Source organism: Gavia stellata, chromosome 6, assembly GCF_030936135.1.
Source record: "Gavia stellata isolate bGavSte3 chromosome 6, bGavSte3.hap2, whole genome shotgun sequence".
In the NCBI taxonomy this organism is placed as follows: domain Eukaryota; kingdom Metazoa; phylum Chordata; class Aves; order Gaviiformes; family Gaviidae; genus Gavia; species Gavia stellata.
In genome coordinates, this window is record NC_082599.1 from 38,864,828 (window position 1) to 38,886,578 (window position 21,751).

At 41.7% G+C, this 21,751-nt stretch overlaps 1 protein-coding gene across 8 annotated transcripts in view; it reads left to right on the forward strand.

Moving 5' to 3' along the window:
* Positions 1–16,221, forward strand: part of CHN2 (chimerin 2) — a 167,177-nt gene extending 150,956 nt beyond the window's left edge. For 3 of the 8 annotated variants that reach the window (XM_059818276.1, XM_059818277.1, XM_009820835.2), the window contains 5 exons: positions 504–677; positions 2,486–2,563; positions 9,358–9,495; positions 11,164–11,269; positions 14,363–16,221. In XM_059818276.1, the coding sequence (XP_059674259.1) occupies positions 504–677; positions 2,486–2,563; positions 9,358–9,495; positions 11,164–11,269; positions 14,363–14,534 (668 nt within the window). In that variant the 3' untranslated portion in view covers positions 14,535–16,221. The remainder of the gene's footprint in view (positions 1–503; positions 678–2,485; positions 2,564–9,357; positions 9,496–11,163; positions 11,270–14,362) is intronic. The other 5 variants (XM_009820833.2, XM_009820837.2, XM_009820836.2 and 2 more) reach the window with 4 other exon arrangements.
* The last annotated feature ends 5,530 nt before the right edge of the window (positions 16,222–21,751 follow it).

Here is a 21,751-nt window from a genome sequence, read left to right on the forward strand (position 1 = left end):
GGGGGAGGGAGGCATGCTAGCTCCAAGTACTGTCCCAGTTTGAGTGCTCAGGTGATTCTTAGGTCCTTCGCCTGTTAGCAGCATTAAGCCACAAGCTGGGCGGCAGAAGACAGTCATTACTGTGCTAATTTTATAAAAGGCTAGACTAAAATACTCAGAAGTTAAGTCGCACATCCTTTCAAACGCAACACCTAGAGCTATGTGTCCAGCAGTGAACTGACCCAGACCGCACGATCGGTCACCTCCAGCTCAGAGGTGTGTGAAGGACATTCAGAGCTTACATAGCTTTTTTAACAACTATGCTGGAGTTCACTTTGCCCACCGTAAGTTTTTTACAGGAGATTTCCATGCTCATCTTTCTCATCTCCATCTTATTTATTCTAGCTTTGCTGACTGATGGGGAAGTTATGCCTCTTGCTTGATGTGGCCCAAGGAAAGAAATTGTTAGACAAGACCTGTCAGCATTAGTATTAAATAATTAACCTGGCTAACTTTGTTTACAGACTGCGGATTGAACGTACATAAGCAGTGCTCCAAATACGTGCCCAACGACTGCCAACCAGACCTCAAGAGGATAAAGCGAGTCTACTGCTGCGATCTCACCACACTAGTGAAAGCCCACAATACCCAGAGGCCAATGGTTGTGGATTCATGCATTCGAGAGATCGAAGCAAGAGGTTTGTATGCTTCAGAAAGCAGCAAACACAATTAAATGAAGACAACTTGAATTACCTGCTAATCTAGGACAGGGTAGTACGCGTATACATGCTGAAGACAGGATGAGAGAAGGGTTTTTTTACTGTAGGTGATAGATTGCTTTGCATTGGCTAGGAAAACTGAATCATGATATTTCATAATGCAATTTCCTGAAATGCTTTCTGAAAACATGTCAAAACATGTATTATGTTAGACTTCTGAAAGGGGTGAACTTTAAAGTGAAATTTAAGTTCATGTTTATGTGTCTTTTTTCATTATTTTCTTCTAACATACCTAGGGACACTTCCAATTTCAGAGTAATCAGTTTAAATCAAATCCTTTATTAATAACCTTTCTGGATATTATGGGCAAAAGAACACAAGCAACTGGAAGTGACTCAGACAAGTGAGGTTACAGGCTGTGGCGTTTTGTGGTATGTCACAAACTGCGCAGGGTTTCGCATGATGCTCAGCTACTGACTGATGGATATTGTGGCTCAGGCAGCATGTCACAGCCAAAACTCCAGCTTGTGACAGGTTTTTGGTACGCAGACATGTGCCGGATTGAAGAAACACTGTATCCCCTCCAACACAACACAGTAATGATCACATATTTTTGCTTTGGATAGCAAATGTGTATGTCGTGCTGCCCAATACACCGAATTTCCCTGTTAGTCATAGCTTCAGCACAGGCATCTCATAATGTTGAATTCATGGCATCCCAGTAATCTGCATGGCAACACGTTGTTACTAGCCATAGGGATTTCAAAGCCATGCATCATCTACTGAAATGAATCAAAGACTTACAAGTAAATCCCCTGCACTGCTCCATAAAGCTCTACCAGGATTATATCATCATTGCAGGGACAAATAGAAAGAATCGTTTGGACTAGGATAGAAGAGCTTTACTCCGATGATATAGCAGGAAGCTACATTGCATTTGAGATCTAATCACTTACTTGTACATTTATTGATTAAGATAAAATTTGCTGCTCGCTCTCTGTTCTTTCAACATCTTTAAATTTCTTTCTTTAATGGCTGTAGAACTATGTAAGATACTGATTTCTTTCTTAAGAAAACAAAGTGTATTGGATCTTATAAGTAGCTTAGCACTGTGCATGGTCACAAGAAGGAGCTCTGGGATGAAAATAAATAATGTGTGTGTCACTGTGCTTGGCTAGCTCTGCCTGCTCTGTTGGGCTGACCTGCATTTCACGTTGGTGTGGAGCAATTTGGGGAGAGTTGTGCAAGTGAGCAGGTCTCTTGTGGTGAAAGAACTGTAGAAAGGATGTACTGATGTGGGGAAGAACAGTATCCATCACATCTATCAGCTGTGTATATGTAAAAGCTGAGAGCAAAACTGGGAACAAATGTGCTCGTAGGGAAAGGCAGTCTCTGACTTGTATTGCTATTTATCATTAAGCCACTGGTAAAAGGAAAGGAGACCTCTAAAGCTTTATTAATTATAGCCAAATCCAGGAAAATCTCCTACATAAAATGAGTAAAACATGATAACATCACGTGCCCCACCATTGGCAAATTGCAGTATTTTCCTCTAGCATAATGAACTGTGTACCTAACAAAATCGGAAAGTATAAATTCTAACATTCTTTAACCCTTTAAAAAAACAACTTAAAATTACCTTGATCCTTCCTTAAATGCTCTGGAGTTTCACATTACAATTAATATTTTGCTAGACTTACTAGATCTGTTGTTCTTGCTTCATTGTTTTTAAGCCTGAATATTTTTTGGTTACTGAAGCAAAGTTAACCAAGAACTTTTTGTTTCAGGTTTAAAGTCTGAGGGCCTCTATAGAGTCTCAGGCTTCACTGAGCACATTGAAGATGTGAAAATGGCCTTTGATCGAGGTATACCATTTTTTAATCTTGTACAATTTTAATCTAAGGTTTCAGTTCTAGGACTTCTCAGTTTTTCTTGTGTTTATATAGGTGCTGTGGTAATGAAACTGGCATATAAGCAGAAGTACGGAAAGCAAGCTGTCTTTTCTGAGTTCTTAAATTAATCTGTAGTGCTTTTCATCAGAAGAAATCATATTTCATAGTTGGAAGGAATAGTTAAATAGTAGTAATGGCAGGCAGAAGGCTAAGTGCTCGGGGAACTGGATGATTGCTCAACCAAGCAGCACAGCCTAGGCTCCTAGTTGAAGTACGAGTCTACATAGTACCAGGGGAAAGCTCTTAGTCCTATCTTTAGTAGACTCAGTGCTTTACAATATGATAATCTATTCATGAGTTTAAGAACCAGGAACTCCATCTGGTAAGTCATTCTGCATGTAGCCTTGTAGAAAGCACCGCACCGCTGTGCATGTCATTGCATCTGCACCATAGATGAGAGGAGAATTGGGGAGATTGGTTGTGCAGCATATTGAAAAACTAATAATTAAAACACTGCCTGTTAATCATGATTACCATCCTAGTAGCACTTCGGAACTGATTTAGCTGACTACCTTGGTTCTGGTTGTGCACACAGTCTTTGCACACAGGAGTAATTTTAAGTATATATGTTAGTGGGTGCAGAGTAGGGCCTTCATCAACAGAAAACACATTTTCAGGTACATTTAAGAAGTTACATAAATATTCTTCTCCTTTCCCATAAATAGTGTTTTCTTTCCTACTTGATTTTTTCAGGTGTTACCTCTGCCATGTTAGGGAATAGGGTCAGACACAGGCCAGGGATCGCTAGCGCGTGGGGACGAGGCAGGTCCAGGTCAAGCCAGCAGTCAACCTGTGGGTCGGGGTACCGACCAGAAGGGTGCATGGTCAAGCACAGCCATGGCCATGACCCAGCTGGAGACAGCTACAACGCCGCTCAGGCAGGGACTGGGGACCCTGGGGGGCCATGGGCAGGAGGTTTGGGGGCTCCAGGAGAGGCTGGGCAGGGCCCACAAGGTCTGTGGGTGGCACACCTTACACTTACTGTGCCTGAATACTTTTTTGTTTGGAGACAATTTGTCATGCAGACAAACTGGCAAAGAAAGTCCAACAAGGAATTTCAAAAGTGACTGTCTTCTTGCTATACCGAAATATCCTTTTAAAAATAATACATCTTTTAAAATGTGTTGGATGCTGCACCTGTGAACGTATGCATATACACACATAGGTCAGCCATGATATGGGTGAAAGAGATGCACAGTGATATGACTGCTATCATAGGAAGATACGTGTTGCAGGTGTGCCGCATGAAGCAGTGCCACTGAGAGGGTCACAGTCCCCGCAGGTCCCACTCTGCTCCCTGCAGGTAGATCTGGCCTGGCAAACGCTTTTGTTCCGCGTGTTAATTCTCCTCTAAGTGTACCAACCTGGATGAAACCCAGAGGGAGAAGCACAGGTCGAAGAGGGAAGTTTGAAGAAAGCAGATGGAAATTTATGTCTGATCATGACTTGAATACTGCTGCAGCTGTAGTTCCTCTGCAAATGCTTCAAACCATTGGAGCCAGTTCAGTTTTAGAGACAGCATATCTTTTGTTATTGCCTATACTTGTGGCATAATCTGATGGCAATACACACTTGAATTAGACTCACAGCAAGGAGGAAAGTGTGATTTACTGGCAAAGGAGGCAGCACCTAGAAACAGGAGGAGTAAGGTCCCTAGCAGTATCGGATTTCCGAAGGAAGAAAAGCATGGATAAACATGGAAGTGGAGAAAACAAGAACCAAGTTTGTATACACAGGCTGTGGGAAAGACCATTGGGCATAAATTGATAAAAAGCTGCGTCTTCATCTTCTTTTAACGATCTCATGAGGGACAAAGGATAAGAAAGGAAAGAGAGAGTGTTGCCATGAATAATGCTAAAAGCAGTGGAACAGTGAACAAAACCTTGTTATGAGAACTGCATGACTAGAGTATTGCTGAGACCAGAAGCTGAGAACTTCACTTTACAGTTTTGAAAGTGTTTTCTCCCTGAACTGAGATGGAAAAGCAGGAGTTTGGAGGTTTTTGCAGGAAGGGAGTTAAAGAAAACCATTTTTTGTTCTGACTTGGGGGCTGTGCAGTTAGAAGGTGGTTGTCAGCTGGCAGAAGGTTGAATTGGCAAGACGCTTCCAACCTGACAGTTCAGGGCTGGCTTCCCTGGCAGATCCAAGTTTACAGAGACAGGGACCCCACCCTCTCTTCTGCATCCCAGCCCCACCGGTGGGAACATCACTTTTCTGCTGCAGTTACCCCTCCTTAGCCCTAGAAACCAGAGCAGCAGGGAGTGGACTATCCCAAGGAGGTGGAATATCCCAAGGATGTGGAATATCCCAGATCTCTGTCCCAGGTGACAGAGCTGGAAGAGAAGGGAGCTGAGAGCCAGGTGGCAGGGCTCACCTCCAGCAACGCCTGGAAGGTTTTTGTTCAAATTTCATTTTTGGACCAGAAAGTGAAGTTTGTGGGAGTTTTACAGAACTGTTGTTTCCACATTCGCTACAGGAAATTAACATATTTTTTGCAAAAGTAAAAAAAAAAAGGGGGGGAAAATTTGTGTCTGAAATATAAAATGGAAAATTCCTGATCAGTTCTGGTTAATAGACAGGTGTTGCAGTAGAAGCAGCCATATCTGTGGCCACGTCACTATCTCAGACATCGCTGGAGCACACTGCATAGCAGATGGTAAACATGTTTTAAAAGAGCTTTGGATAGTTAGCTGTTAAAGGAGAAGGTGAGAGCAGGGGTATGAACCAGAGAGGAGAACTGTTTAAAGGATAGTCCTCGCACAATACTAGAGGATATACACTGGCCAGGAATAAATTTAGTTTGACAATTTAAAGACCATTTTTAACGACCTAAAAGGAAGGCTCTGAAACAACCTTCTAATAAGAGCAGGGATAAAAACGTTAACTAGTTTTAAAATGGAAGTTGAGGGGTTTAAGAGAAGAGTTATATGGTATGGTGCCTGCAGTAGCAGAGCACTGCACTCTGGCATTCCAGAGGTCCCTCCCTGCCCATCATTTCCGAGTCAGTCCCCAGGCACCTGGCTAGAAAGCCAGTACGCTTTTACATCTCTGGAAGTACAGCTTTTAATAAATGGGTTTGAAAAGAAACAAGCAAGGACTCCTCCCATTTAATGCGCAGGACGCATCCTTCAAATAATGCCGTCAAGCTTTTTGGTTTCCCAAGCTCTTCGTCTGGCCACAGGAGCCAGAAGACAGTATGATGCAGGGATGAGGCGCAGGGGCTGACTCGGCCGTAGCGTACCTCTCTGCTGATTTTGTGTGCAGCTGAAGAGGCACAATGAAGAGCAGCCAGCCTTCCCTCTGACTAATTCTGCTTTGCCAAAGGGACACTCACTCGTTGCTTCGAAGGAATTATAGCGAGAACAGAAAAGCAAAGGCAGGTTTGAAAGTTAACATCTCGGGAAGAGAATGGCATCCCACGTATTATTATTTGGGCCCAATGAAGCTGTGATTGTTGGTTTTAAAACAGGGTCCTCAGCTGATTTAAACTAAGACTCCCTTCCAAAGCCAAAGCAGTGTAAATACCCCTACTGTAAATTAGCATTAGGCTCTCTGACGCACTGACAATGTTCCATTTTAGTGATTTTCGTAATGAGAAGGAGAGGAATAATGTGGATTTATTTAATCTGGTGAATGTTGGTGCTGTAGAATGACAGTTGCTCTCTGTCAGCATTGTTGAGCTGTGGCGTTGTGGCATCCAGAAAAACTCTCATTGTGCGCTTTATCCACAGAGCTGTCATTGTCACCAGTGCATTCTGTCCCCCCACTTGTTTGTATGACTGGCTGGTACAATACACTTGCTAAAAATATTATGCTATTAAATATTACATGAGTACTTAGAGGCATCCTAATTCATACCCACTCTTTCGCCCGTGTAGCTGAAAACCTGTCAAATGCCAAATCCAAGAAAAACCACAAAGAAGCACATTAGCATGGCGAAGGTTGTACAATAAAAACAAAGTGTTAGGGAAAAAGGGACTTAAGTAGAAATGTAATTCAGTATTCAGAGGGCATAGCTGAGGCTTTAAGAATGCAATACTATTCCATTTCACTCTCTAATAAACTATTGATATATTTCTACGGCATCCAAAGTCAGCTGAAGCCTTTAAGGAACAGAATAAAGACTTTCTTTGTCTTGAGATATTCAAACTTCAACATAATGCAACAAAATATGTTGAGAGTCAAAGTAACAAGGAAAGAGAAATGACGGGGTTTGGATAGGATTAGGTTTGTAAAGCTGAAATAAACTATATGTTTTTAATCCAAAATTTAAAAAAAGAATGTATTAACATATGGCCACTGCAATGATAGTAAAAATACTAATTACAATCTGAGCAAAGTTACTGTATTGAAGAGTGAAAAAAATTATTGTGGTAATGCAGAAGGTACCATATAAAATAGATGTAGTTCATACAGCATGCTACTGCAGAGGATCCTCTGTGAAATGTGTCATGACTTTACCGGCAATTAATTAACTTTTCTTTCTTAGTGCTTTGAATTTTAAGTGTGTTTAAATAAAAATACAAATCCAGGAATTTGGTGAGGATAAGAAATAAGTGCAGCCTGCCAAGGGCCTTCAGTTGCTGAAACTGAAAGGAAAAAAAAAGAAAGACCATCCAAATCTACTAAAAGAAAATAAAAATCTGCCTTTCCCTACATACCCACTGCAGAAATGTGTAGGTACATTGTAGTTTGAAGTACCTCTAGCTGAAGTGCCCCTTTAAGGAAGCTTGCTGGGCTGCTTTGTAAAAGTACTAAATAAATAACACTTCCATTTAGTGTACTGGTGACCTGGATAATAGATGCAACATTCTGCTTTGCTATATCTGTTCCGATGCAGCTGCTGGCTCCTTGGAGGTATCTGTTTTCGGTGGAGCATTTTGAGTGCTCAGTGTCCATCAATTAAATAGAGCTCTCCACACAAAGCTTTACAAGACTAATGCTACTGTGCCTGGAACGTGTGGATTAAACAAAAGATTGGGGCAGTGTAAACATCCTCCTAGGGCTTATTGATGCTGTATTAAATTAAATGTTGATGGATGTATTCAGACTGCTCAGCTGCATCAAGAAAGGCTGCTTGTTTTAAACACTTAAGCATATAATCTCCTCTTGATGAGACCATGTAGTGCTATTAGTCTTAATGAAAATTATGTGCATACATTGGACAGGACGTATCCCTTCAAGATTAATGCCATAGGTTTGTGTAAAATGTCTACAATCAATAGAAACTCTTTTACTCTGTTGTGAAAGCCTTTATCACCATCTTAGATGCCATGTATCAAGCACACCCAGTCATCTGTCTGTATCAGGGCATGTCTACAAGCACTAGTTACTGCGAGACAAGCAAGGCAATGGCTTTACAGCATGTCAGTGCCTCAGTGGTAACAGCCCAAGCTTGTGCTTGCACCTCCTGGCAGATACAAGCAAACTCCTCTCCGTTATTCAAGCAAGCATAACTTCACATGGCCCCACTCACCGTATGGTCCTAATCTTCACCAGCTCCTGTGAGGGAAGCACTATTATCCTCAGTTGAAAGGTGGGGAATAAGGAATACGGGGTATAACTGATCTCAAAGATGCCTGAGGTAAAGCTGGGGGTTATATCCAGACAGCCTCAGCCTCTGCTTGACCAGTGTCCTACCCCATCTTTCTACTGGAAGACCACCAAGGACAGGCCCCAGGAGGGGAGGACAGCAGAGTTTCTCAGTCTGGAGAAAAATGGGGGTATGAAGATACTAGGTAGTACAGAACAGATGATGTAGTCATTTGAACTTGAAAAATAATAATGATCCAGCCTCGCTGCTAATTCTTGCAATTTCACTCATTGCAAGCCTTGAGTTGGTCAAGGGCTTACCAGCAACACCTGTAAATATTAAGCTCGTGTGATTAAAAGTGCTCCGTAATGGAGTTCTGACTAACTGTGTTATAATATGTGGCAAACAAAATGTATGTCATTTCAGTTGCATAATTCATCTATTAAGATGTTCATCCATTACAGGTATCCATATTCATTTAATAAATTGCAATCCACATTTCAGAATAAACTGTATAGCTAAATGCCATAGCATGTCTATTTAAATTCAAATCTTTGCTATAAATAAGTCAAATATGAAGACATTAGAGGACATCCAGAAAATAAGGCAGCTTTCTTACTAGCTAATCAGTATAGATGGATTGGTGCAGAACTTACAAGATTTGGATGTTTACTCTGGTTTTTCCTACTGGACTCCTGAGGGTCATTGGAAATTTGTTATTTCTCTGTGCCTCTGTTTCCCCGAGTGAAAATGAAAAGAATGGTTCATACTCCTGTGCATTGATCTGCGGATACAAAATGCAACATCAGAGCAAGTTATTAATAGCTTATTTCCAGTGAATAAATGGGCCAAATTCAATAAATATATTAATAACATGATTTTTCACCCAACATTAAAACATGTGTGAGATGGTACACTGCAGATATTGTTGATGTAATCACCAGCCTCTCCAAAAGATGTAAGCAAATAAATTGTTTACTAAAAGATAAAGAAAGTACCATTCCTTATTCATATCCTGTAAAGTTGGTAGTAATATATTCTCATATAAGCCTTCCAAATGCCTTCAGGTCGTTTTCTCTTATCAGGTTGGGCACAATAAATCTGAATTAGAAGCCTAGCATTGCTTCAGTCAAAATTAGCTTGGTTTCAAAAAGACCTCTTCCTCCTCTTCTAGATGGTGACAAGGCTGATATTTCTGCCAGTATTTATCCAGACATAAACATAATTGCCGGAGCACTGAAGCTATACTTCAGAGACTTACCGATTCCCGTGATCACCTATGACACCTATTCCAAGTTCATAGAGGCAGCAAGTAAGTATTGCATAGTAATTTGTACCCATCATTAATTACATTTCCCATCCATAAAGCTGTCCACATTAAAGAAAAACAAAAGGCAGACAACAAATTGGAAGCCAGGGTATTGTTCTGTTCATTACTTCTCTGCCACGTCCTTCTTTGACATGAAACTTTTGCCTGAAAGTTATTGCAGATGGGACATCATGCAGGTACACGCTCCCAGGGCTGGTGTCACAGCCACAGACTCATGCAAGACTGGGGGATCCGTGACGGGTCAGGGATGAGTGAACAGTGTGAGCCGTGAGGGTGCTTGCCATTTCCCCACCATTTTCCCCATCTCCTACATCGTGGCTTCCTTTGGCAACCAAACTGCACACTGACAAGCACGTCCTCTCCTTTAGTCGGTGAGGGATCAGAGCAATGAGGCACGCTGCAAACCACACCTGCCCCGTGGTTCAGGCGCATCCACTGTTCATTAGGTCCTGCAGTATCTAACCCGTGTCCAGATGGGAGGCATGTGCAGTTACCCCCTGCCCAGAGCCAGCAGGTCGTGGGTGCACATTCCCAGAGGGGGAGGAGGACAGCAGCATTTGTTGCCATACTATTAGCAGAGAGAGCTGAGATTTGCCTCGGATTCTGCTCTCTGGGGCACAGCCTTCCACGTAATGATAGTCACTCGTGAAAACTCACCAGGTGGATGCCATCAAAATCAGATTATTAGCAAAAAATGTTAAAGACCTGAGGTGTCTAAGAAGTAGCATGCTTTCTTCTTTAACAAGTATCCTTAGTAATTTTGAAATGGCACCCAGTATGTGGATAAGCAGCAAGAAGAATGGTCTGTGTGACTGTGCTGCCTTCCCTTCCCCTCTGGCTTACCCCACCTCACACTCCCCCTGCAACCCCAGTACCTCTTTCCTGCACTTTCTTCTTCCTCCTTGGCGGAGAAATTATTCTTGCTTGTCACTAGTCCTATGAAGGCCGTGCCCAGAGGAAGCAGTTCCTATCATGTCAATACACCAATCTCTTAAAAGCAGGACATAAAAATTCTTAATCTTCTAAAATTTCAAGCTCCTGGTGCCATTCGTATGGAAAGTCATGCAGTAAATACAACTCTGACTCAGTTCACAGCTTAGGAATCCATACTTTTCATGTAAAATGCATGTAAATCCTGCTCAGATTTTTAGAGAGATTGCCAAATAAGCACTGATGCTCTCTGATCACTGATACCTACATATTTAAAGATGTTCAGAAATCTTTATGTAATTCCATGTCATTTCAATCTCTAGCTAAACTTATATATTCAAGCACAGTCTCTAAAGCATATCTCCACACTCCCATCTGGTGTTGAAGGCTAATGGAAGTAATCTTATGTAATATTTTAAAGATTCAGTTCCAGGCAGAGTATTAGGAAGCACTTAATTAAGCTCAAATACTGTAGATAGAGCTACAGACCACAGAGATGACTATTGGGTGGTCTTTGTTGCTGATTTCTTTGTCAAGCCTGTTTTTTTGAGGATGCAGAAGTCGCTGAGAGGCTTTCTGTTTATGGTTTTAATATTTATCCCTCCAAGCACAGTCAATGGCTTGTAAATGACTCCATAATAATAACTTAGCTTCCTGAATTATTGGTGTTTACAAATGGAAAGCACTGTTAACATTAATCCTGTTTGGTGTTTTTTACAGAAATCTCCAATCCTGATGAACGACTAGAAGCAATACATGAAGTGTTGATGTTACTCCCTGCTGCTCACTATGAGACACTTAGATACCTAATGATTCATCTCAAAAAGTGAGTTAATTGGCATGTAGGATAATTCTTGAAGAACTTAACAATTTTCTGCTTTGAAAGAGAGATATTACTGAAAGTACTAAAGCTTCCATTAGGGGACTGCCACTAAAACAATAATGTTACAAACAGGCAAGCTATGTTTGTATAAATACATATAAACTATGCACATATATAGCACAGATCCTTTTGCTGGCAGATCATTGCAAGCCTTTGAAGAGTTAATTGAGATTTGCCACGTTTCTCTGAGGCAGATATCTGAAAAATACCAGAATGGTAGGTACTTTAGAGATGTGCTAGATGTGCTGCAGCAAGTCACTTGATCATGGTTTGCTTCTGCCTCCCCTTACCTCCTGATTTGTCTTCCTGAACGATAACCCTAAAAGGAAAGAGCTGTCTCTTACGAGCTGTTTGCTCACATCACAGTTAAGCCAAGAATCAAGCAGGGCCTATTTTTAGACAACTAGTGAAAGCAATACAGGCGCTTACCAGTTATTTCTCATCTCTTATGTTTTTAAACACACTCTGCCTCATTTGCTTTCCAAAGCTTCTTTAGTCATAGGATATACAAAATTTTCAAAAGTGCCTGAATTTCATTTTTCATCTTTTCTTAGTTGTCCCACTTCTTACAGCAGGGTTGCAAATTTGAAGTATTTTCTGGGTTTGATCTGCACTATTCTGCAATTATTAATGCCAACATGAAAAGAACAAGACCTCAACTCATGTAAAATTGCATCAGAGAGCTTGTGTGAAGTGCATTTCATGCTCAATCAGGTTCTCATTATGCAGAGATTTTTCCTCATTTTGAATTGGCTCAGGTCATTACAACTGAGTAATTTTACCTTTTGATGAGACATTACCTGGGCATGCAGGAGCTTCTTTGGACTCTGCAGAAATGAGATATGCAGACACCCACCCTTGTCAGCACATATTCATGGACAACTCCGGATGAACCATGTTCGCTTTTAAGAAGGCCCGTGGAGGCTGTAGACAAGTGACCTGTTTACAGAATCAGTACTTTCATGTCCTGGCAGCAAATTTTTAATAGCCAAGTATTCACTTGCCTTCCTTCTTTATCATGAACTGCAGTACAGGCTTTGGTTCAGCTGTTGAGCTGAACTACTGATGAGACAGAAACAGCTCAAACAGCAGATTAAGCTTTTTATCTCCAGTACCTGCAAGTCACACAATGGATTTCCTCTCTTTTCCCGAATCATCACTTTCAGCATCTGCATGGAAATCAAGTGCATGTCAGTTCCTACAGAGAATCTGTCAGAGAGATCTGAATGCAGAAGAGGGAAGGATCCTTTAGGTTCAGACTACGCTGTTCTGTAGATTAAAGGAATCCCTCCATGCCCATAGGGCTCCTCCTGTGTGGAGAAAACATGCACTGGTGTCAGGGAGTCTATTTATGTATAGACTGCAGGATCACTGCAGGATCACAGCCTCTGCACCAGCACTGTTTCTCAACAGAAAAGAAACTGCACTGAGTTGCTGTTTAAAGCACTTCATATTTCTTCATCAAACGGAAGGGACACTAAATTGAGCTCAATCAAAGCTGAGTAAGTTTTGTATTGCTTTTGAAAAATTAGAGCTACCTTCTCTGAATCTATTTTCTTTATTGTCTTTCTTCGTCCTCCATTGAAAGAACAACGTAGTGTAGTCAGGAAAATCCAGCAGAGGACAATATCAGCAATGAAAGATGAGCTTGTCAATCAGTTAATTAATTGCTTTCTTAGGTCAAATGGAACTTTCTTTCTGATAACTTTTTGCTCAAAATTGGAGGAAATACAACAGCATAAGCAGTCCCCCCTGTGGCGAAATAAATACAACTCCATCCATGCTGATGTTGCAGTGAAGCTGTGCAGCTGAGTCTTCTCTGCGTTCACCCCAGGCCATGCAAGAAGCCCCACACTCTTGCACAGAGGTGCTAGTAAGATGTATGTGGCATTGCATAGTTGTTCAACATCTCTGCAGTGTACAGCCACAGATGGAAAGCAGAGTGTTACACATACACTCGCACAGAGGTGGTTTGGGCTAGGCAGTCTTGGTTTGTCTTTTCTACTTGCAAAGCACAGCTAACAGAGCTGTGCTAGAAGATGAGGACGTTATCTGTGAGTAGGGGCACTAATGGACTTCTGTCCTGAAAGCAAAGAGGAACAGTGTTTTTCTCTGACCGAGCCACTCTTTGCAGAGAGCCAATAGTAGAAGAAAAAACCTGGTCATATAAGGGCTTTGCAAACAAGGGAAGACCAGCTTACTTCTGGTTTCAGGCTCTTTGTGCTCCACTGATGGCACGGGTGTATCCACTGCTGCCCAGCTGGGAATTGCCATGGCCAGGGGTGGTCTCAGCTGTTGCAGGGAGAGCTGATTTCAAAACCAGATGTGCTCCACCCTGGCAGAGGAGTTGTGCGTGCAGAGGAGATGTGAAACTTCACCTGTACTCTGCTTAGTAACAGCAAGTGTCTCGTCCATGAGGGACGGTGACTGATTAAGGGACCATGGCTGTCTCTACACTGCCGTGCAAGAGCACTCTCAAGACCGAACTCAAATGCCAAAGGCTTTTTCGTTGGCCTGAGGCAGCCAGCAAGGCAGAAATGTGTGAACGTGTGGGTTCCTGCAGGCTGGAAGCATGGGGGTCACTGGTAATCAAAAGAAAATCTGGGTTCATATGCGGGAAGCACATCCGCACCTCTGGTGTGATGCACACCAAGTACAACATGCCAGAGAACTGTAGTTACTGTAGAGTAGAGGACTGCTCCATACGTCATCATTTAAATCATGTTTACGCTTTTCAGAAAAGCAATTGCCACTAATTCTCATACCCTAACGAATAGCCATATGGAAAAATCACTTAAGAGTGGCATGAAGGGTGCTTAAAGGCACTGGAAATCACAGCCCCACTGTAGTTGCATTGTACTTGCTGTGGAAAAAGTTACTATATTGAGAGAAAGTAAAAATTGTTACTGAAAAATGTCATTATCTACCAATGCTTGATGTGAAGCGGGAATACAGATTAAGATGCGTATATTCTTTTCTGCTGGGAAGTAAACAACTACTTACTTTTTTTTCTTTTTTTTTTTCTTCCTATTTTAGGGTTACCTTGCATGAAAAGGAGAATTTTATGAATGCTGAAAACCTGGGAATAGTGTTTGGGCCTACTTTAATGAGACCTCCAGAGGACAGTACCCTTGCTACGCTGAATGACATGCGGTACCAGAAGTTAATTGTGCAGATTTTAATAGAAAATGAAGATGTTCTCTTTTAGACAAAGAAAGGCATATCTTCAAAGCCATTTGTTTTAAAATAATTAGTTTGAAGGAAAAACAACATTTCTTTAAATTTTTTTAAACATAAAGGAAAAGTTCTTTGACTGCACTTCAATTTCTGCAAAGTTGCAGATGGATGCCAAAATGTTTAGGGAAAGCCTATGTCTCATAGACATATGCCTCTTTGTAGAGAGAAAAAAAAGGTCAGAAAAAATCCTCTTACCTTGTATCTTTTGCCTTGCCTCAGATGTATATTTGTTTTGAGAAGTTGCAAACAATTTTATTGTTAACTTATTAAGAAACACAAAACATATTTTAATATGGCTAGAGAAGCAAAAAGGTACTTAATCAGTGTTTCTTGTATATGCCTATACATTTCCCTCTCCATAAGACATAATTATATATGTCAATTGTGAAACAGAACCTATATTATAAAGATATTTTTACTTTACCTAGCTGAAAGAATGGCATTTTATTTTAGCAAACTATAAATCAATGCGGTGCATTGATTATTTTCCACGTAATTATTTCCTGCATTTTTGCTACGATATATTGAAAACAATTACCACTAAAGCAGTATTATCATGACATACCTCTTTCATTGCAAGTGTTTTAGAGGAGAATTCTTTTTTTGTATGTATTCCAGCTTTCCTTAGGTTTCTTTGCATTTAGATACTAGCATCCTAAGATTGTACACTTTTAACCATTTGATATTTCCCAAAACATATAGTATTTTAACTTCTTTTTTTTTTTTTTTTGTTTACTCCCATATAAAATATGGTATTGAGAACTTTTCAAAAGTCTTGGTGGTAGTATCCGTTTTATATGCCAGATTTTTCTTGGATTACAGTAATATGTAAGTTAAGTGATGCTGGGACACTGGATATTTTCTGGCCTTGTTGAAAAGTTAGCACTTTTTTGGGTTAATTATGAAGGATTGGGTTTTTCTGTAAAAATCGAGTTATAATTTGTCATGTTTCTGTATTTATAAACGTACAGTAAATCTGCTAAAAATGTAGGTATTTATCTTGAATGTGTTTCCTGATGGTTTGTTTAAAAAAAAGAAAAAAGAATGTGTAGGAAATGTGGGAGTTGGTAAATTTAATTATTACCAAATTTTAATATTTTTCTCCCCTCACAAACATTGACCTACAGAGTTCATAGTCTAACTGCAACTTATTCCTAATGTTAAAACTGTTTCTCAGCATGAGATGTTTCTGCAAGCATAGAAAATCAACATACATTACTACCAAACTCAATTTTCAATACAAAAAAAATTATAATAATCCCTCATCTTGATTGTTTGTGTCATATGCTTGGTAACTCAGTGAGGCAGTTTCCTGAATTATTTCAGGGAGCACATGTTTCTATTCAAATTGAAAAATATGTGTAACTATGATAATGAAGGGAGGTAGAGGGTATGACTGTACATTTGTCGTCTTCTAGAGAAATAACTAAGGGCTAGATAGATTAACCCAGATTGCAGAGCAAATGCTAAATAGTCTGAGTTCCCAATACTTCCATAGATCCTCCTGCCTTGTACAGGACTATTCGTTGTAGGTTATGTACTACTTAATACTGTCATAAAAATGATCTGGAAATGGTTTTATTTTGTGAAGTGAAATATGCTTTGTAATTTATGATAGTGTAAATGGAAGGAAAAATCCCATTAAATGTGTTAAAGAGTTCTGGTGTCTGTCACTCTGACCACATGGCAAGCTGCCAAATGAAAATCAATTGCTAATTACCATCCTAACATTGCTGGAAACTTTCCTACTTGGAAAACTTAGAACAGTTCTACTGAATGTCAGAAGTTTCAGATTGGCACTTGGATGCCCATGCTACCACAGCCAAGCCTATGCACTCATTTATTTACCGCAACCACCGTGAACCACCTCTGTGTAAAACTTCAAGCAAGCAACAAATCGCAATATCAATCCAATCAATTTCCAAGAATCAATGCCATCAGAGCACTTTCCCACTCCCTTGAATGCAGACATTTGACTAACAATGATTTTCTTTATATTTCTGGTCAGTTCAGTAATGAGGGTTTTTTTAAGGCAAGAACAGTATTTTAGGACCATTTTTTATTTTTGCAGGAAGACAAACAAGCCATTCTACTTCTGCTTCTCCCTCTGTCATGAGCAATCTGGTAGCTTTGACATGTCTCACAGTCTGGGGTCTTCAACACATGCCCCATCCTAAGGATTCAATGACAGTACAGAGCAGCCTGTTCAGTAATATCCATGCATAGTGTCTTTGGAGGGCAAAAGTTTCTAATCTGTTGGATGGAGGGAAGAGTATGATTCTGCAGCTTAAACACAAACAGCTAATGAATTGCCAGTGTTTGTCTCGGCTAACCGATGGCCAGCGTCCTCAGAGGCATACTGAGCGTGGAGGTAAAAGGACCCTGTCCCCTCCATTCTGCATTAGTGCTGCACACACTTCATCCCTTATGTCAGACTTACTGTGGCCATCACCGCTGCACCTGGGGCTGAGCAGCACCTCTGAGATCTGATCGTCTCTGTTCCAAATTCACCATTCAAGGAAATAAACGGCCAGCACACTTTCCTCTGCAAAACCGACTGCTAAAGCAGGAGACGAAGCATGCATCTCCGTAATGCAAGCCTATATGCCAGTACACAGGAAAAAATGTGTCTGACTGGATCTTCCCTTTGCTTCAAAGCATTCAGCCGAGTATGATGACATATTTCACATGAGGGACTACTAGAGGGTAGTAAGAGTCATTTGAAAGGTGCTCCAGGAGTCTGCGTTTGAGCTGATGTAACTTCCCTGCTAGGTTATTTCATCTCGAGTGGAACGCAGCTCTGGTCCTCTGCCAGCAGGTGAGATACCTATGTCTGACTGCATCGGAGCCTGTGTGCAGCTGGATGTTGGGCAGGAACCTTGTTCCCCTCCAGCTACTGGAGAAGGCCTTTGGTGGAGTGCTGGCGGTGCAGCAGCAGTCCCCTACTGCCGGCATCCACCCGTGCTTCCCATCTGCCATTCAGCTAGCCCCATCTTCTGGTATGATGGGTGCAACTCTGTACCCCCCCTCAGCTGGTCCTTGTTGCTACCAGGGTGACATGACTTGCCTCCCATGAAGCAGAAGCGTCTTAGGCACGATTAGTAAAACATTACATGAAGTTAATGGTTTGTAAGGTAGTAACTTTCCAAAGTGCCATAGAACAGCTGAAATTTTATCTTTATACCTCTGTCTTTGCGAGACTCATTGCTGTCAGGTTTAAGTATTTCAGCTGCCGGGGCAACTGAGCGAAGGAATTGTTTCCTGAGAACACCGTGCTGGAGACGAGGCAGCATGTGCTAACTCCAAAGCAGACGTGTACTGAAAAGGCGGCTGGCAGGCAAGATCGAACAGGGAACTGTTGACGGGTTTCCTCAACTGAGATACCAATTTGGGGCTCTTCTACCCAGAGACTAGTTGTTGTGAAACTTAATTATCTCTCTCTAGCTGTCAAATACCATTGGAATTGGACAAAGGATGTAGAAGTTACTGAGGAAGGAGAAGAAGTTGCAAAAAAAAAAAGAGAAACAAAGAGCATAAGTGCAGATACCGTTTCCTCAGGAAAACTTCTTAAAATGAAGTTACAAAGGAGACACAGCTTTGCTCTCAACTCACCTCTCTGGAAGCTGATGTCAGTTTAAGCTACAGAATGGGTCTAACAGAGCACAAAACTGAGTGGACTGGTACCACATTAATTTTATTTCTAAGCAAGAGGTAAGACTACACTTTCCTATATGCTTAACAGTCTCAAAGCTCACACAACATTTGAGCTTAATTGAGGACACAGAGCTGCAGGGGCATTTGGCCTGAGACTCTGGGAAGGAATATAGCAGGTTTGGGATCTCTCCTGAAACAAGGTGTTTGAAAGACCTGAGCTGTGTGTTACTGTCAAATTTGGGATACAGGAGGGAGGAGGGATCGGGCAAAACTCTGGTCTTAGTAAGGTCTTGGAGATGTGCCGGGAGTGCCTGGGGTAATAAACAGCTGGGCTGAAGGAAGGCTTAAACTCACATTGCAAGGAGGTGAAAGTGAAGGTAGGTACTGAGAGCGGCTTGCAGAGCACATGGAGCAACTGCGTCTTCTCTTTTATGATAAGCTCAAACACTGCACAGTGCAGACCTGTACAAATGAGACACTGTGAGATGATTAACTATGTTTGCACAGGGCCCTGCCTGTACTCACGTGTCCAGAGGGAGAGCGTTCTCCCGACCCAGCTAGGCTCTCTGCTGCTCTCTCCCCCTCCCTCCCACCTGGAGATGAAGACAGCCGACAGCCTCTTCTGCTGTATCTTCAGCTGCTGCCAGTATCACTTTTCCCCCCCTGACAGAGTACAGACAGGGCAAAAGCAACCTGCTCCCTTGATCCTGCTAATGGCTGGGTCGGTACTGCCCTGCTGTCTGAGAGGGGGCTAGGGAGGACAGAAAAGGAGATGGGGATGGGAGGAAGGCTCACAGAAGGGTCCACAAGCAGGCACTTTTCCACCTGTTCAAGCTTCCCAAAGCAGCAGCAGCTGGAGAGGCTGCATTTTCCCTCGATGCTGCACTCTCCCCAAACCTTGCTGAAAGGGCACAAGCCACAGAAGCCTGACTGGCCGCCTTCTTGTTTCTTTATTGACAAGTACAGACTCAAGGTCTGCAGAAAAGGGAGGAAGAAGATTCGAGTGCTAACAGACCCCCCTGCCAATAATCAGGAAATGATGAAAAGTCTGAGTAGGAAGGTAATTCAAAACACTTATACAAGGAGAAGAATGCCATCTAACTGGATCTTCAAAGTCGAATTATATTGCTATATCCCCTACAGCTATCTAAAGGGAATGAAGAGACTATAGGGCTCATGAAGATAAGGGTGAGAGCATCAATATGTTTTATGTTCTTTAGCTATAGAGATTAATTCCTTGATTAAAGTAAAGATCATGGTTAAGATTCAGAAATCTGAACCTTAGGGAACTATGATCATTGCTGAATGCTCTAGGGCTTGCAGATTTAGGACATCAATGGGTCTTACGTGGGGGCCATACTTTACATGATCTATCTCTGAAGGCATGGTATTCTGGATATAACTATGCTGATGCTACAGCTAGAGCCAGGACTGGGAGCTCAAAGCCTGAGGGACCTGGATTATTGCAGGATGTTGTAAGGACTGCAGTTAGGAAGAAAGTTTGTGTCAGTTGGAGCCAGTGCTGTATAAGCTACAATAGGAAGGAGCAGTGGGTTAGAAGTAGAGAAACTGTCAGAGTTCAGTTTACAGCAGACTTGGGGATGTTAGGAACCAAGCTTACCACTGGAAGCTGCCTTCATTGCAGGGTTCTGCAGGGCCTGACAAGGTGGGGGTCAAAGTATTCTCTCTTTTCTCAAAAGTAAGAGCCATTTGTTACTACTAAGATGACAGTTAGAATGAGGAGTAGGGTTATCTGTAGGGTTTGGAACTGTAGATCTTGAAGAACACAAATTGCTGCTAGCAATATTTGAAGATACCTTATTTTCTGTTCTACTATAGGGCAGGTATGGGTATGACCAATGTGGATGAAGATCCATATTATTTACCACATGCTGCTGCATTAGGAGACTGAGGTCCACAGGTGTTCATAACAAGCTAACAGTTAGGGTTAGGTTAGGAATCCAAATACTGAGGAACCTGTATTGTTACTGGATGCTGCACAGACTTCATTATTAGGAATAGGGATGATGTCAATAAGGGACAGTTATTTATGGTGAGGTTTTTGTTGTTGTAGACATGAGTCTTACAGTTATAATTAAGGTAGGAATAGGGATAGACTTCAGAAATCTAAAGCTTAAAGAACTGAGTTGTTACTGAAGTTGCAAGAACTTTAGCATGCTGGTATCAATGATAGATTGTGTCTTTCTGTTCAGTGTGTGGGTTCTCTGCTTAGAAGTATGAATATTGGATGAACTGCTTTTTTGCAAGGCCTGCAGAGCTGGGAAGGGTACTGATGCCAACAGTCACAAATATCTTTATTTTCATATTCTGCTATAGGAACATGACCTTAGTTTTATCTCCAGATACTGTAAGGGTGAGAGAGAAGGTGGGGTTTAGAATTTGGGATTCAAAGAAGCAGACTGAGTTTGCTGCTGGATATACAGAGATAAGAGAAGGGCTGGTGCTGTTAGGTGTCTACACTCCTCTGTTTGCATCTGCTGTGGGGATGAATTCATGGGATACAAGAAAGGGCTGGTGGCTGGTCAGGAACTGAAAGTTTGAGGAGCTGTGTTTATGGTCTGTGTTGATGAAGTTTTGGGGCTTCATTATAGGTGTAGGTATTGTTAAGGTAAAGTTTCAGAATCTGTTGTGTTCAGAGACAGATTATTAACAAAGCTTTCCACTGAATGAGGATGAGCACTAGCACTAACATGTGCTAATGTCTTACGTTCCACTACAGAACTAGTTCCCTTCATAGAGCTACTGTTAGAGCCCATGTAAGCAAGGATATTGTCCGCACTAGTGTTGGAGGTAAGATTAGGAAAGTCTACATCTGTGTCCCTCAATAAAATGGGGTCAAGGACCTCTCCCATGCCAAGCGGCGCAGACTTGCCCTGTCCACATTACATTGTACTTAACTGAGGTCCCCTCAGGGGTCCATGGTGTCACCTGTGGCCTTTGAGAGTACTTTTTTTTCTAGAGGCACTGAATCAAAGATTGTGATTTAGCACCTGTAATAATGCAAGGGCTGTGCTGCAGCCCGTCAAACTGGTATTTTCATACCCTGAGGCTGAGATGGTGCAATGCATGTCCTAGACTGTAACATGAGGAGTGGTTGTATATTGAAGTGTTCGAGGGTGCAAAACCTGTTGCAATAAAGCTGGAGGACTATGGAGGGAGACAAACTGGTGTAGTTTTGTCCATTCTGCATAGGGGGAATAATTCTTTGTTTTTACTGCCTCCAAACCATACCTGAACAGTGGGTATTAAATTATATAGGCTAAAATCATGCCAGGGAGCCACCACTAAGAAGAGGGCCAATTCACCAGGAGGAGTGTTCAAACTCACTGCCTGGCTGTATTTTTTGGCAGGACAGACAAAGCCTGGGTGTGCATGCTGCAGTCCCACAGCCTTAAGCAGCAGCCTGGTGTCAACAGGGAAAGTGTTCTTCCCCTTTACAAAAGGGTTGGACTCCTTCCTGTGGTTAAGGTAAAGGCTAAGGTTTAAGATGCTGCTAGTTCTTGGAAATCTAAA